This window comes from Streptopelia decaocto (assembly GCF_964273445.1).
Source record: "Streptopelia decaocto genome assembly, chromosome: 4".
In the NCBI taxonomy this organism is placed as follows: domain Eukaryota; kingdom Metazoa; phylum Chordata; class Aves; order Columbiformes; family Columbidae; genus Streptopelia; species Streptopelia decaocto.
Genome location: NC_138658.1, coordinates 66689814 through 66704710, shown reverse-complemented (window position 1 = coordinate 66704710; position 14897 = coordinate 66689814). Strand labels below are relative to the sequence as shown.

Here is a 14897-nt window from a genome sequence, read left to right as displayed (position 1 = left end):
AGTGCTGATTTTATGGAGTATGAGATGCATCTGCTTAATTAAGCAGATGCATTAAATGGAAGGATTGTATTTTTGAGTGTTAATATTTATATTTTATGGATGATATTGGGTTTAAGGTACTCAAACCCTAAGAAATTTTTTAAAACCTCATTTTTTTTTTTTCTAGTTTCATCCAAACTTGTTTCACATTGGATAATTTTTGTGGTTCTGTGATCTCTCTCATTACCCTTTAAAAGACAGTCCCTTTAAGCTAATATTTTAATTTTAAAAAGGGATCATAATCCTTTTTAATTTTGCTCAGACAACATTCTGAAGTTATAGTGATCTGAGGCCTTTTTTTCCATCTTTCTTCCTTCTTACTGGGATGCTGTTCTACAACTTCTTTCCTGTGATCGTTAGAAACACTTGTATTAATTTGCAGCCTCCATTTATTCATGGTCAAGGTTTCTCTGTTGTTCTTGCGACAACAGTCTTACTGGGTTTAAATAACTCTTCTTCTTTTCTTTAACTCTGTTTAAACCTCAAATGTGTGTTGAGATATTGTTTCCTAGGGTTTTTTTTGTTGTTGTTTCTGCTAAGCTAAACAAGTCAAATTCTGCTTATCTCGTAAAATAGGCATTAATTCTTTAGGTCATCCTGATAGCCCTGCTCTGCTGTGAAGCAGTCTTTTTTGAAAACTGAGCAAGATATACCCTGTGTGCTCACATGCTATGCTGTCTTTAGTACTAGCCAGCTGTGTGGAACCTACTTAGCCCAGTGCATCCCTACTTATTACTTCAAAATATTAATGATTTGTCGTTGTCCTGTGATCACCAGTATTTGCAAATCTTTCTTTCCTGCCTCAACTCAGAAGGGGTTTTTTTCTCATGTTTAAATAGATGACATTTCATCTTGTGCATTTAAAGTAAACTTCTTTTCCATGTTTCAAGGTATCCAGCTCCCCTTCTGTCTGCATCCTCCTCTGCACTGGTAAAGACTATGGGCTTTGGGTCATAGCACATTTCACTGCCATGGGTCTGCTTTGTTGTAGCAAGAGCATTAATCCCTATAGGCATTTCCTATAGTAATTGATCAGCTGTACTAATAGCCTTCCTTGAAGCTGTGCTTCCCCCTTCTTCACAAACCACTGCCATCTCCCCCTTGACCACTTCTTTTAATTGCAACATTACCCTGCGAATTTTTTCTATCCTATCTATTGCTCTAGAGCTGCAGCTGAGTGAGGTTTGTAATACTTTGTTTATTGAAAAAGTCATGTATCTTGAAATAGCTCTTTGCAGGAAGGAAGTCATTGACTCTGTATTGTAGAGCAAGTAGGTTGGTAAGTTGTTTTTCCTTCTCGTGGTCCATTTAATTAATTTATTACATGAATGTCACTTTAGTGTGGTGTGTAGCAAAAGCCACTAGAAGAACCCATTACTTCAGCTTGCAGTTCACTGTCAGGATACATCTGTTAATATTAATTGGAAAGTACAGTAACAGGTATAAGAGCAGCTTCTGTAAAAAACAATTCTTAATCTTCATTCTGCTGTGCAAATGAACATGGAGCAATTTGTGTTCCTTCATATTGAATTCAGCTGCTCTTTGCAGAAAGAGATGGCAATGCAAAAAAAGGGCCTGATTAGAGGATGCCAAGCTCAGCTTATGTTTCAAAGTCCAAATATCTAGGTTTTCTGGTTCTCTTTGGCTGAGCAGTTTTACCGAAGGGTTTCCTGAGAAGTCTGCATTAGGGCAAACTGCTTTGGAGTAATACACAATGAGCTGTAGTAATTTAAACCTTAGTGACAGCAGAGAGGAAGGCAAATAGGTTCAGGGTGAGGCAGGTTTTCATCAAATGCCAATGGCAAGGCTGTCACCAACGCCATCTACCCCAAACCTCAGCACTAGGGCCCTGTTAGCAGCACTGAGGCAGGGCCTGCATGACCTCCCTTAAGGACCCACGCCAGCAGTAAAAACATACAGATTTGCTTCTGCTTACTGCTTGTTTTAGCAGGAGAGTAGTGGCAAGAGTGCATGACAGAGCAGGGACAGATAATTTATGGGTGCACTTCCAACTCCTTGTCTTTCCCTTGTTATGGAAGCCCAGCTCCAGGTCCTCTTGGATGGCACAGACTAAAACCTGCAGGTCGGTGCCTGCCCTGTAGCTCAAAGCAGTTCTTGGTAGCTTTGTTCAGGTGCACTGCAGTTAAGATGTGCCATAAAGAAACATTATATAGGGAAGTAAACCCTCCCTGCTCACTTAAAAAAATCCTAATTATGTCCTTTAATGATTTTCTCTTATGATCCACTCTACAAGTTTAAACACTGTATGGTACAATTTAGAACTGCTCTAGTGCAATGTGCTGCTCAACCTCATCTTAGATCCATAACTGATCTGTGTTTTTGTCACAACAGTACATATGTAGGTGAAATATGTAGGCTGAAAGAAACCCCTGATATTTAGGAAGTCAAGCAACATTTTTTAAGAATCTGTTAAAAAAAAACATGTCCTTACTAAAACTTAGAGCAAGGGTGAGAAAGGAGAATGTTAAAGCAAATGTGTTAAGCCTGTTGGATAAACCACATGAACAATGTATTGCAAGATAAATCTTCTAGTCCATAGATGTAGCCCATGACAAATGCTATGTAACTGGAATTATTTTGACTTAAAAGAAGGGTTAATTAAGCCATGGTTCTGCAGTTCTTGGTCATATACTAATACAGTTCCAGCATGATTGTTGTCTTCTGTCTCTTAGTGGTTAGGGCCATCTCCAAGGAGGGAAAGGATCATGATTTAAATGTCTACTCAGGGTTTAAAGAGGACCTTGAGCCCAGGCCTCCTGTGCTGTGGTCTCTAGCTACTAGAAAGATGATTTAAAAAGGCGGGTGACTGGATGTGTTTTTGAATGAACGTGACAGGTTTTGAATGAACGTGACAGGATCTTATGTGTTCAAGGGATTTCTGTGCTGTGAGTGTGTGTTATTTTGTGCCTTGAGCATGTCTGCTGGAGATTTGTTTCTCATTGCTTAGATGCAAGATGACCAATTCTGGCATTGCAAACAGGCTTTGGTGTGAGCTGGAAGGCTTTACATTTAAAAACCAAAGTGCCTGTGGACTCTCAGGTACCTAAGCAGAAATCTCAGTCTTGAACTTTAGATGTTGAGGTACCTCTGCTGTTCTGGGACCAAGGCACTGAACAGCTCTGAAGTGTTTTGTATATGCGACCCAAATTTGATAAGCAACATTCTCACTTTTCTTCTGTGTGTTGCATTTGAGTAATGACACTGCTGTGATTGTTTGTTCAGCCTCGTTTGACTGTAGGCACCATTTGCTGCTCGAAGCACTTCCTTACATGCACATCCCCAGGAACACAAGTACGTAGTAACAAGGGTGATGCTGTGACTTAAAGTAGTAGTCAGCACAGCATCAGAATAACATTTTGCATTCCAGTTCTCCTTATAAATCATCTGTTTTCAAAGATCCAGTTTGTTATGGATGAGGTTCTTCTTCTGTCTCTGTCTACTTCTGTATGATATCAGCCAGGTTGTTGTCTCTCTCCTTTCCCATCTTACACATTCTCAAAATGCCAGCCTAGCTCCATCCCTAGCACAATGGAGGAAGCCTCTGAAAAGTCTTACAAGCCATGGTTTAATCAACTTTAACCCTTTCCTACAGAGTTAGCTTTAAAGACATAACTTGACAGATAGGATGAAAAACTCTACTTTTGCCAAGAGCAGATGGTGCTGGTGATCCCTCCAATTTATGTTTGGCATGTGATGTTTATCGGGTAAATGTAAGATCTGATTTAAAGAAAGGATCTTGTAAACTGTTGTGGACAATTACAGCAGTTGCCATGTGCATCAGACCCTGTGTTTAGATGGAGTGATATTTTAACCACTTTTGTATCCAGGAGGAATATCAGGCAGTTGTAGAGTAACCTGGCAGAGACATTTCTCTGTAACATTGGTGCTTTAGATTTTGAAGGTTTATATCCTTTATGCATTTCTTTTAACCTATTGAATATAGTAATGGGTATTGTATATGCTAGCCCTGAACTCAACTCCTAAAGACTTAACTTTGTGCTTGCAGCCTCTGCATTGAGTTTAATATTTTTACATGGAATAAATCCAAACTATTAGTGTACAGAATGCATCACTGATGTAATTTACTATAGAAGTAATGTTTTTCAGATGCACAACTGTTCTGTTATCATAAGCTCATATATTGAAGTGCTTAAATACTCCACTAGGAATCACACTGATCATAGTTGAAAAATCATCATCACTTAGAGAGTGAGTTTTCCTTTTCCAGCCTTCTGAGTCTGCCTTTTCTCTTCCTGCAGCTTGTGGATGTGACCTGGCTCAAGGAGGATTCTTTGTGAGACAGGGAGACTACATCTGTACTTTGGACTACCAGAGACTCTATGGCACACGGTGCTTCAGTTGTGATGAATTCATTGAGGGAGAAGTGGTCTCGGCTCTGGGCAAAACCTATCACCCAGACTGTTTTGTGTGTGCTGTCTGCAGGTATGTTTTCTACATGAAGTTGTATTTCATTTAAAAAGTAGATTTTGAAAGCCCAATGCCAGGCGTTCAAACTTATAGCCTGTAGATGGAAAAAAAAAAAAAAATAAAAATCTGTTTTCTATTATCCACTCCTTAAAAAGTAGCAGAATTTGAATAAAAAAAATGCAAATTTTGAGTGCCTTGTTTATTTTCAAATGCTTTTTCTGTTTTACGGTGTCTTATATGTGAAATTTTCGAAGTACTTTAGAAACTGCCATTGCCTCTACTGTCAGACCTTTTGCCACTAATATTGCTTTATTTCACCAGTGTCTGCTATTTGTCTTTTGCTGACTGAAGTTACAAAGGATTCAAATGCCAGTGGCCGAGCTGAGTGGATACTGTATTAATAGATTTAAACCAAAGTTTCACAGTGCTGCTTTCCAGAAACTCCAATAGTCATTTGAAACAGGACAGAAAGGTTCTGGACCCACGAACACTACTGTATGTGTTGGATTTCACTGAGGTGACAAGTGGCACAGCACACAGAATTCCTCCCCACCCCAGGCAGCCTATTGTAGTTCAGTGGGATCATTTCCCACGTGGGTACATGTGACATTGCGACCCAGTGCTGGTGGGAATGTTTGCAGGCTCTGCAGTGCAAGCGACTGATGTCCCTTTGACCTGCATCTTAATCCTTTTCTGGGGAAACAGCACAAACTGATCTGTTGAGGACTTCAGAATGAAAATTTACGTCAACTAAACCTTCAGGAAATGCACTGTTTTAGCAGTTTGGAACAAATGGAAATGCTTTAATAATTTTTCTGGCTAAATTCAAGCCTTTAACAGTACAAGATGAGTAACCACACATTCAAAGGGAAAGCACAACAGGGCACAGATGCACCACATTGTAGATACTATGTGTGCTGGTGCCACATTCAGGTGACTGCAGTCCAAAACCAGCGTGTCCATGGCCATCTGCCAGCCAAACTGCCCAGATCGTGGGCCTGCCAAACCCACATGTCCTCCTGTGCTGATGCAGAAGCAAGACTTCAAATTCCAGAACAGCCGTGGTTCACAGCAGGATATCAATTTAATATAGCAACTGCAGGAATAATTAACAGAGCATGTTAAGGGGAAGACTCTGAGTCTGACTAGCCTTTATTATATTAAATTCTGTCTGTCTAAGTTTTGCTTTGTTTAGATTTTTTTCCTTTTAGATACTTTTAAACAAACATGAATAGTAACGTTAACAAAAATGCCTAAAATCTTTGTGGAGTAGTGTGGCGGTGGTGGTGTTTGGTTTGGTTGGTTTGGTTTGTTTGTTGTGTTGGTTTTTTGTTTTTTAATAGGAAGAAAAATTATTTAATTGGTCAATTGTGGATCTCATAACTTCACTGTTGACCATACACGTCCTTGGCCTGCAGCCTCTCAGTCTTATGGCTCTTCTTGGTACCTTTCTTAGCACTAGTACCTTCTGTAAAGTGAGGTACTTTTTTATCTAAGAGTAAGAGAAAAAATGGTTGATTCTGTTTTCCTGCTAAATGTGCGTGTATCCTCAGCCACACCATTAGGGTTTAGCATTCAGGCATGAATTATTTACCTGTGTGTTACTATACTTAGCAGGTTGGTACCTAACTTAGGTTTCAGTGAGGCCATCGGATATACTAACCTCATGCTGTATTTAGTCAGCCTTTCACCTGATGGTGGTACAATTTGTCTCATCTCCCTGGAAACTTAGAATGTTTTTCTGTATGACAAAACTATTTATTCTTAAATACCTAACAATTCGGGTGAGCTGAATTGCAATACAGTGAAAATACTCACTAGAACATACTAAAAATATCACATGTATTGAAGACATGCTAAAACATTTAAAAATGAAGTTCCAATAAAATAGTATTTCATATTAGAAAAAAAATCAGAGATGTTCCCTAACATTCTATATAACTAAACGTTCTATATAACTGTTGGACTAAAAGCTATTTCACTGTTCCTAATTGCTGCTATCTAAAACTTCAGTAGAAAGACACAGATTTTCTTCTGTTGCTTTCCTTAGAAGGATGTTGCCCTCATCAGAGTCAACTAATGCCCTCCTGACCAGCAAGATGCAGTTTGTGTCTCCCAGAGGGGTTGTAACACTGACTTGTGGTGCAGAGCAACAGAAGAAACCTGTCATCTGTTTATAGTAAAAACACTGGACCCGGTCCTCAACTGCTTTAAATCACTATTGCTTCAATTACCCCAGTCTTTGCAAGCCAGACGTAATTTATGATTTTTATGGGAAAGAGTGTCCCATCTAAATATCATCAGCATTTATTTTATTGAGTGATAACCTCAATAAAAATAAGGCGGGTAGACTATAAATATGTGTGGTTTAAGGAGAAAAAGAATGTTTGTTTGTTTAAAAATAATAATATTAAATGGCAAAAAATAGAACCATTTGTTTTCAGGTACAGGATTGTAAAGCCTTCTACCTTGCTGTTTTCTTCGGTGAGAAGAGTCAGGAGTAGCATTTGTGCCCTCGTTTCTTATAGATGGGCAGAAACCATAAATAATGGGCCAGAGCACACTGTCTGAAGCAGTTGGCTGACCACGCAAACTGCATTTGATGTTGCCTTTTGCAGCTGGACTTTAATGTGGGCTCTCTGTTAGAAATCTGAATTCCAGAACAATGTGAACTTGAAAGGTGGTGACTGCCTGATCATGAGGCTGATTCTGGCCTCGTGGAAACCAAGCATGACTTTTACCAACTTCAGGGGGAAAATGCTGGCAGCAGAAGACACTTTGACTCATGACACAGGTCTCCAGAATGTTGCAGGATCGTTAAGCTCTTTAAATGAGCACTTCTATAACCTGTATTTCTATAACTGCTGAAGTAACCCTTTTAAACTGTTCCTACATTCATAGTAAACCAGTGACAGTAGCAACTCCTTTTTTTCTTATTTCCAGAGAAGATTTGAATAGAAACTGGTGGGAAGTGTGTATTGCTTCAGATGGCAAAACAAGTGAGAAAACCTAATGTGCAAACAGCTAGCTGGAGCAGTGAGAAAAAAGCCAGCAATGTGAGCCCAGTCATTTTCTGGGGCTCCTGATACTACTACTTTTGAGTGCCATGTGGCCCAGTGTGATGGAAAAGAGCTGTTCCCTGGTGCCCTCTGCACAGCATTCACAACCTGCTGCCCTCCTCTGTCAAAAAACTTTGGTGTCGGCAACGCGACATCTTGGGCATCCCTTGGCACTCAGCTGCTATTTCCCAGGGCTGCCACAAGTCAAAGTGTGAAAAAAAAAATGAAGTAGTAGTCACAGAAAAACTATTAAAAGTATAGTATACCATATTTCCCTATGTAATTGTTTCTCTCTATCTTGCGTTGACGGCATGGCTCTTAAAAACAATCAGGTTTTAATTGCATGTTTGCTCTGAGAGGCATAAAGATTGAGGTCTTGGTCCCTTCTTCTTCCAGTGCTGTTCATAGTACAGTGAAACTTGGTTTCTACTGTTGTTTTTTGTGATGATAATGCCTAAAACTAGGAATGAGTACAAGAAAAACCATCTAGATAAAAAATGTTGCATATTAACTGCTTACTCTCAATTCCGGGGACGTGGATGAGCAATTTTATTCTCACAGTTGCATTAGCTGGATGGGCCTGTCCCCTGCAGAGGGCTGCTAAAAACATTTCCTCTAAAAGGTTCATGTGTCTGTAAAAGCAAAATAGCATCTGTAGCATTAGAAGCTGATTCTTATTAAAATAGTGCACATAGCTCTTATATGGCTATCAGAGACAGGACTGTATGGTCCCATGAAAAATTTATGGAGGATGGGAAGGGGTGGGAAACTGGGTCTTTCAAAAAGAAATGGGTAATCATACCTGTGATAATACTTGTGAAAATGGAATGTTCAGGAGAAGTCTTAGTGTGATAAGTTACATGACGTATTAATACATCTATGCAGACCATACATATGTAAGATGGATGTATGGTCTGTGTAAGGTTGTATGGTAATTTTAAGTTGGAAAAATACAGCTTTTTGTAGCATGTAAATTATGAAAAGGACAATTTGACTCTTAGCTGGGGGATAAATTAGCACCTACATTCTGGGCTAGTAATCAGACAGGTTCGTGATCACTTTACAGAATTTGGATATCTGTGTTTTGACTGAATTTAGGAAGTTTTTTCTTGAAACAGCGTATTGACAGAGTTCAATAGGTGCTAGATAGAGGTGAATAATTTCTGGAGGGGCAAGAGGCAGCTTTGTATTCTTCAAGGGGTTTTGTGCCAAACCCGTCTCTAAAACTTCTCTTAATCCATTCGTATTTCTATTATATTCAATAAGGTAACTCACTGTGACCAGGCAGTTGAATATAAAAATTCAGAAAACTGGTATTTTTCTTCCCCCCAGCAAAGGGGTTTATAGTCCTACGTATAATACTGCTATTTCTAGAAAGAAGCTGAGGGCTTTTGTGTATGTATGTCTTAAAAAATTAAGGTAATACTGAAAATTAGAACTTAAAATTCAGTTAGTTCTGAAACATAGCAATCAGGTCAGACTATTTGAATATGTTAAACATTTTAATTGCTTACTGAATTCAGCTGCTGAATTTTGAAAGGGTTTGGTTCCCACTTAAGCAGTACTGGGCACTGCTTAAAGCATCTTATGAAACAGTCTTCTTTAGCTGGATGGTGAGGCCAAAGTTTTGAAATCAGGCTGTTATTCTCAGTGTTTTGATTCTAAACCATATATAATATATGATGCTTGCTGGGGAAAAAAAGAGTCTTTCTGTCCTGCTCTTCAGGTTTACACATGGAGCAATGGAACATCCCTGTAGCCCTAGAGTCACGTAAGATGGAAGGGACCTGTGGAGGTCCTGTGGTCCAGACCCTGGGTCAGAGCAAGTCCAGTTTAAGCAGTCTGCTGACAGCATTGATTTAAAATATTTCCAAGGATGGAGATCCCACAATCTCTCTGGACAGACTTTTCCAGTATTTGAGCAGGCTTGTGGTAATTTTTTTCCCTTATATTGAGTTGACGTTTACCAGATTCCAGCTTCTATCTACTGGCTCTTGTCCTTTCACTCTGTACCTTTGAGAAGAGCATGGCTCCATTTTCATATACACATCATCAGGTAGTTTTAGATGGCAATAACATCTCTCCTGAGTATTTTAAGGCTTAACGAGTCCATCTTCTTCAGCCCCTGCCCCTGCGTGCTCTGTTCCAGCCACCTCCACTGATCTCCCTCCAGTGAATCTTGTGCTGAGGAGCTCGAAATGGTACCCACTGCTCCAGATGCAGTGTCTCAAGTCCACATCCCTGGACTTGTTGACTACACTAATGCAGCTGACCTTCTTTGCCACAGGGACATTGTGCTGACTCATGTTCAACGTGGTGTCCACCAGAGCCTCTACATCTTTCTATGCTTTCCAGCTGATTGACCCCCAAGGGGTAATGGTGCATGGTGTTATTCCTCCCTAGGTGCAGGACTTGGCATTTGCCCTTGTTGAAATTCATGTAGATGGTAGATATCAAGTAATGTCTACTTCATATCATCAGGTTTAACACCCTGGGTCAAATTCATCCCTATGGAGCAACCTTGAAGGTTCTGATTGTACCAGGTACAAGTTGGAGCAGAATTTGATCCTGTAGGTCCTTAGGTTGCAGTCTGACATTACACCTGATCCAGTGTAACTGCAGTCTGCTACTGAAATGAATAGCTTTGCTCTCCCCACAACCCTGACCATATGCTTCTGTTAATTTTCTTATATTGAATTTAGTTGACTGTTCAGCCACAGACTCAGATGAGCAACTTGAAGAACAGAAGGCTATCTGTTTGCTCTGATAAACAAAAATTGTTTTGGCCAAGAAAGCTTGAATGACTTACCCACAGCTGCAAAGGTTGATACATGGTGCAGAGAAGGACAAGACCAGGACCAGACCTTTCAGTGTCAGCCCACAGTTACCCTGAATTAGGCTGATGGTGGTTTGGCGTTTTACAATATGAATTTTTTGGTCAGCTCCAGTCATTTCCGAGTTTACAAGTATTGTATGCAGGTGGATAAAACAAAATTAATTGGGAAATGAGTCATAGAAGATGTATTGAAATCCTGTAAATAATTTCAGAGAGCTGCTTTTAAAGATGATCTTAATTCTCATTTTAAAAATAGATAATCCAACTGTGAAAATCACACTGAATATTTTTAAAAGGATAAGTAGCTAATTAAAACCCATACCTAGCAATGTTCAGTGGGTGACTGGTGGTGAGATGTCATTGTAGTTGAAGACAGATATGCTACTCTTAACTTACAATGCTATATATAGTCGTGCTCACAAGTTGAAGAGCTCAGAAACTGAAACCTTGTTAATTGACTGTTACCACCTTCTGTTGCATCTTCATTTGTGCCAGTGACAAAATCCTCAAGCATGGCTGCTTGTGAAAGGAAGAGGTCAGATGTTACAGAAATACTGGCAAATGTGTTGTGTACGAATTCTGGATTCCCAGCGAACAAGACCGTGAAACAAACTCCAAGACCTAATTATGGGTTTAGAAGACCAGTGAGGGAAGGAACCATCTGTTGGTACCTTTGAGCAGACAACTTCCAAGGAGGATTTCCCTGGGGTTTTTTTTGGGCAAGGTATCTTGCAGATGTGGAAAACTTAATAGAGAGAAGGGCACTATGGTTAGTTACTAAACTCTTAGAAAATAAACCACATATGATACGTTCACAGGCTAGGAAAACCCCCACATGCCCTCCCTTTTAAGGAGGCCAGTGACATGCTCTGGTACCTGTGAGCTTTGGCATGCTTTGTGCATGCCCTCTACCTGGCTTTGTGCCATAGGAGGTCAATCATCCTATTCACGTCTTCTAGTTTTAACTTATTTTCTGCTTGTCTATTTGCCTAATGCAGATGATTCAAAGTGATCAGTCCCTGGTTCTACTTTACTTGATGCTTGGTCCAGCTGTTTGAGATGGGCTTCTGTGTTCAGCTGGAAGCACAGCTGGATTTTTGTTAGGTAAATCATTGAGTCAAAAAAAACCATATTCTCCTTCCCTCTGGCTACTGCTCCTAATATACTAGATACAGGAATGCTCAGTAGTTGTGGTACTTCTTCAGAGCAGTGAATCATTCATGGCTTCCATCTCCAGGATTATTAATGGTGCAAAGTTTGCGTATTGCTAAGACATCTCATGAGAGTCCCCTTGGGTCATTAGCTGAGTACCAGTCTTGGTCCTCATGAAGACCATGGCAAAACAAACTCAAAGGCAATGTCCTGCCCAGGGCAGGCAGCTGTGCATAAGAAGGAAAGATCTGGGGATAGTTGTATGGCAGTGTAGTTGTGTGATTGTATCTGTGGAGCAAGTAACCATTTTTGGGGGGGTTTAATTTGGAGCAGATTACTAGCGGTCATAACAAGTTTATGGGTGTCTGTAAATCAAGATGAGATGTCATCCTAAAAGCATGTGAGAGATCAATAACAAGTTCTTTTCTCAGTTCTGGAACAGCTGAAATTCTTTGGCTTGTGCCTTTCCAGGTCAGTCAATAGTGCTAAGTTCTAGACTTGATTTTATAATATTTTGTTAAAATGAAAACATGATTTAATGGTTTCTTTCACATTAGCAGCAGAAAACTAGGACAGCATTTGAATTATATCACTCCATTTTTGAGACAGTTTCTGGTAATTAGTCATTAATGTTTATTATCTGTATAGAAGTTTATCACATTAACTATTTTTTATTCGATGTGTGTGTGTTCATTTAAATAAATTTTTGGCTTGGACTAGATGACCTCTAGAGGTCCTTTCCAACCTCAACTGTTCTGTGATGTTCATTAAACTCTTATTATTCCATATGTTAGAAGGCTCTGGAACTTTAAGCAGTAGAAAAATCCATTGCGAATACACTTATGACCTAAAAAGAACATTTATATATATATGTAACACATAACACAGGAGCTTCCTGCTGCTGGATTCCTGCAAGATGGGACAGAGCTGCTGCTCACTGGAGCGGTACAGCTCCATCACATCCTGTCTATTATACTAGAGACAGTGTTGTCTTTCTTCTTCTGATCAGATTATTGAGTAAAATTCATGGTAGAAAATCCTCTCTCGAACTGGTGGAGACCTGGGACTCCTGGATCTGTACTAAAATGTCCCTGGGCCTGTTTGTATCAAAATCACACATGGAGCATTGAGCTGTGTCAGAGCAAGACAATTTTAAAGACTGTTTCTATAAAATAGTTTTCTTTAGTTTAACTTCAGGTAAATAAGAAATTAGCAGGTATTTGGAATATAAAGTCATTAGTTAAGGGAAAAAGAAAAAAAGGTGAAAAGCAGAAATCATTATCAGATATTCAAAGAGATAACAATATTTAAACTCCATGTGTCTTCATGTTTTTTAAAGTATTGCCTATGATCTGAAATGGATGGTAGTGTTGAACACTTATTTATCTTGTTTCATATTGATTCTAGTTACATTATTTAGATACAAAGGGCAACATTGCTTTTGTTCTCTTTTAAAGTCATACAGATTTTCTTTTAAATGCAACACAAATTTAGTATAAGCCACTTTTGGGTGTTTTAGGGAGCAAAATAATGTTTGTCCTTAGCAAGAGGTATTTGTGCAGCTCTTGTAATGAAGACAACTTCTCAGTTGGTATGAATTTGATAAGGTTTGTGGAGGAATGTCACGTAGAGTTTTAATGAAATGTTAATGAAATAATTTGATCAGATGGACTTCACCATGAGGCAGAAGGCTTGTGTTATGTTTGTGCCCCACTTAAGCCATGTTTCGATAGCTTGCTTGGGATTTAGTTGGACGTGAGCTTTGGGTGGAGTGAAATATGTTTCTAAATCCTCACCGTCCTTTGCTGCATTGGGAAGCGGTTTGTCCATCTGGTCCCCTTAGAGAAAAAACCTCAGTGGTTTCTGTGCCCAAACAAGAAATCTCATAGCAGAAAGCCTTTTGTTTTAAGGACATTGATAAAAAGGAAGGATTTAATTAAGTGTAAGGAGAGCTGCTGCTGAGTAGAGCAAACAAGTAATGTAGACGCTTTGGGTTTTATAACTAGGATAGATTTTCTCCTACGAGGATTTACCGACATTTACTTTCTGAGCATGTAGATTAAGAGAAGGACTTTGATATGATCAAAGTTGGGAGGACAAGTGCTGTTTTTTTAATGTATAAAAGTCATCACTCTCATGCAGCATTGTAACAACATAAAAGCAGCTGCATTTGCCTGTACTTACTCCTGTAATGCCAATTTTGTTTTCATTCTGTAACTGATCCTGTTAGTGATCAACCCTTGCTAATGCTACATTTCTTAGATTTGCAAGGATTTGGACTTGAGTGCTCAGTGTGGTTTTACATCTTTAGATATGATTTTTTCTAAGTAGCTGTAACCTCTGCATTTATAGTTGTCTGTTTGATATGTCTCTTCAATACTTTAACCTCCGAGTGGCTGAAAAATCATGAATGGGAACTAGGCAAGTAGAGAAAAAGAAAACAGAGTAATGATCAGTTCCTTTGTGAAAATAGTATTTAATTTTTATAAAGCTGTAAGGCTGTAACCTGTATGTTTTTGTTCCCTCTGTTGTAGACTGCCCTTTCCTGCGGGTGACCGGGTAACTTTTAACGGGAAGGAGTGCATCTGCCAGAAATGTTCCCTGCCCACTTCCAGCAGCACAAGCTCTTTCCCCGTACAGAACCTAAGAAGTAAGTAGGGGTTTCTGCTCTTTTCTGTTGATGCTGCTTAGTCTACACAGAACATGATTTTACACTGATATGTTTACACTGGAGTTTTTACCACTATGCTGCTTAGAAGGGGTGAAAAATTGCAATGTAGTCATATGGCAGTTCACCGAGAAGTCTGATATTAAAAAGAAACACAAATGGTGCCATTATAGGGTTAACAATACACAGAACCTCCCAGAGCATTTGATTAAAACTGGAGTAAATCAGATTATTTGGAGGAAGTCATAATATAGATGTTAATATTTTTGAGGACTATATTTTAGTCTGACTCCAGCTAAAATAAAATCTAACATGATATTCAATAATTCGTGAGTGTGCAGGGTTCCTTCAGAAAATAACAGTGACAAGGGTGTGTGGCTAAATACTACACAGGATGTGTATGCAACGTGACCAGAGGGACATTTGCCTTGACCTCAGTACTCTTGTGTACTATCAGAAGATAGGAACACTGCAGACACAAAGTGTGGTCTTTTCATAACACGTTTTTTTGCACCAAATCATAGAGTGGAATTGTTCCTCTGAACTCTTGTTCCTCTGCTGATTTGTTCATGAGCAGCTGCCATTCTTTAACATTCATCCACCACCTATATGTAATTAAACACCAAGAGCAATTCAATTAAATAGCAAAGACAGAAATATTTTTAATTACTATCATATCGCATCAGGCTGGATT

At 39.2% G+C, this 14897-nt stretch overlaps 1 protein-coding gene across 17 annotated transcripts in view; it reads left to right on the top strand.

Moving 5' to 3' along the window:
• ABLIM2 (actin binding LIM protein family member 2) overlaps positions 1 to 14897 on the top strand; it is a 146882-nt gene that overhangs the window by 50001 nt on the left and 81984 nt on the right. For all 17 annotated transcript variants that reach the window (XM_082051678.1, XM_082051683.1, XM_082051681.1 and 14 more), the window contains 2 exons: positions 4320 to 4503; positions 14070 to 14185. In XM_082051678.1, coding sequence (XP_081907804.1) covers positions 4320 to 4503; positions 14070 to 14185 — 300 coding nt within the window. The remainder of the gene's footprint in view (positions 1 to 4319; positions 4504 to 14069; positions 14186 to 14897) is intronic.